Here is a 2,598-nt window from a genome sequence, read left to right as displayed (position 1 = left end):
CTAATTAATAAAAAAATGTTAATAATAAATTTAAATTATTAATTTCCTTATTATTTATTAATTAATAAATTATGTAAATTAAAAATTACATTTTATATAAAGCAATTAATATATGTACTAATAATTTTTTGTATATTATTGTTATTTTATATTATATTACATTATATATTCTTTCATAAAAAAGATATAGCTATGAAATACAATGGATATTTTAGGGCACTGAACTTTTATCAGAAAATTGCATTCAGTTTGTAGAGACATACAGCTATATTTAAAATTAAATGTTTACAACAACTCCAATTAAAAACTTTTTATTTTTAAATTTTCTTCCTCAAGCGTTCTATGCATGATAATATTACTAAAATTGTTAAAGGAAATTACACTTCACTATATCCCATCTATATGTTTCTCCCCTCAAATTATCTCTTTAAAACCAGAGGTAGAACTGCATGAATATAATGCAGTTCCGTTCTCGTAGAATGGAATCTAATATGTAATTACCATTGTTCTGCCACGTATTTAACGATTTTTACGATGTACAGAACAGATGTATGGGACATATTGTTTCTTTTCATTGGTATCGCGTTGCTAAGAGACACGTTCGCAAGAAAAGGAACGTTAATAATACGTATCAAGTTGTTTATTTAAAATTTATAAGTTTGATTTTTTACTTTGTTACTTTGCAGATATTACATTGCCGAACTGTCATCAGAGACAATTATAAGACATCTATATAAATAATAAGCTCGATTTGCTATACTGCAAAACATGGTGATTGATGTATTACGTGAGTGGGGATGTACTCCATGAAGTTGCAATTGATAAAACTGCCGGTACTTTTTCAGATCTTTCTCAAACTGGAGTGTCGCATAAATGTGCTAATCTTTATTTCCTCGCGATTTCAATACTGTATACAAATGACAGTCACAAGTACTGTTAGTCCGGTGTTGAAGATCGGTCTTCAATTACTTGGTGTGTGGCCGGGAATATCCACTTCATATTGGCTAATTAACATATTTAGCATACTGATTTTACAGTATTACCAATATCGATACGTACTTGAACACTTCAAGATCAGCGAGCTTTCAGATCTCGTTGATGGTTTATCAGCAGCTTTAACTTACAGCTTAATAATTCTTAAAGCAACCAATATTTGGATACATCGTGGGTAAGATAGGCGTCACTGCAAACATTAGTTTTACTTAATCTCACTCGTTTAAGACACAAAATTATTAGTTTCTTATATGCTATCAATTAGGTTTTTTACAAACGATACATGTATACGATATAATCTCAGTTCTTTCTATAATAGTTTCAAATCCCTTAATTTGAGTAACAATTTATAGAGTTTCGCAAAGAAAATATTATATTTATATTATTATATCTTATCTATCTAAACATTTGTCTAATTAAAATAATACATTACAGAGTCCTTCATCAACTTCTTGCTGCTATGAACAATGATTGGCATGAATGCATTGATAGTGATCATTTATATATGATGACAATCAAAGCTAATAATGCTCATTTTTATTCTAATGTTATGATTAGTATTAATATACTTGCTGCGGTGTCTTACTTTTTCGGCGGTTATGCGATTCGTTTTGCATATCAATCCGGAGATTACAATAATACCTTGCGACAATTTCCTATAAAGGTACAATTTCCCTTGAAAGCTCAACAATCGCCTATTTTTGAGTTGCTGGCCGTAACTCAATTTCTACTTATGTTGTTTAATTCATACATGCTCTCTGTTATAAATGCATTAATTTCTACTCTAGTAAGTTGCAATCTTATAAATTATTCTTTTCATTTCTCATAAAAAATGTTAAATGAAATATGACGTCAGAATAGATTTTAAAATAAAATTTAAACTTAGAAATTACTCCTTGTTTGATATTTAATTTTATACGTTATACATACTTAATTTGATAATATAATAAGATTTTATAACAAATTTTAATTAATTAATTATTTAAATATATTACTTATGAGCGCACTACGTTATACATTCGATTTTTTTTTTATACCGAGCATTTCTGCATGTATACTTATGTGATGTTTTTAATACTTGGAATCTTTTCAGAAATTTTAACATTTTAGGTGCTTCACGTAAGTGGACAAATTGATATACTGTGTCAAGAATTCAAAACTATTTCTGCAAAAACTCTTCCTTATAAAACTTCCACATCTATGTTAGGTATATTGATTGAAAGACACAACAGAGTTTTCTGGTTTTCTGACAACATTGAATATCTTTTCTCCTTTATTGCTTTAATGCAAGTCATTTGGAATACTTTAGTTATTTGCGGTCTGGTATTTATTATCATAATTGTGAGTACAAAAAAAACGATATTGTGATTAACATTATACTTAATTTATTTGGTCTTATTGTTTACTAAAATAGTCGTTTCATATTGAGACTGGTGTCAGCGTAATGATAAAATCCGTTTTTTCTTATCTTGCTATTATAGCGGAAATTTTTATTTTATGCTTTGCTGGAGAATATCTTAATCTTAAGGTTAGTAAGTATTTGGAAATTGTTAACTGAGAGTACTTTATTCATTAATGTAATATGATTATAGTGAAATATGTATT

The 2,598-nt window shown here is 27.8% G+C and overlaps 1 protein-coding gene across 1 annotated transcript in view; it reads left to right on the top strand.

Annotated features, from left to right (window-relative positions):
* Positions 1–2,277: 2,277 nt before the first annotated feature.
* Positions 2,278–2,598, top strand: part of LOC108752498 (odorant receptor 4-like) — a 1,125-nt gene continuing 804 nt past the window's right edge. Inside the window, exons 1-2 of the mRNA XM_018493343.1 lie at positions 2,278–2,334; positions 2,408–2,521. Coding sequence (XP_018348845.1) covers positions 2,278–2,334; positions 2,408–2,521 — 171 coding nt within the window. The remainder of the gene's footprint in view (positions 2,335–2,407; positions 2,522–2,598) is intronic.

The sequence above is a fragment of the Trachymyrmex septentrionalis genome, unplaced genomic scaffold (assembly GCF_001594115.1).
Source record: "Trachymyrmex septentrionalis isolate Tsep2-gDNA-1 unplaced genomic scaffold, Tsep1.0 scaffold60, whole genome shotgun sequence".
In the NCBI taxonomy this organism is placed as follows: Eukaryota; Metazoa; Arthropoda; class Insecta; order Hymenoptera; family Formicidae; genus Trachymyrmex; species Trachymyrmex septentrionalis.
This window is presented reverse-complemented; position numbering and strand designations above follow the sequence as displayed.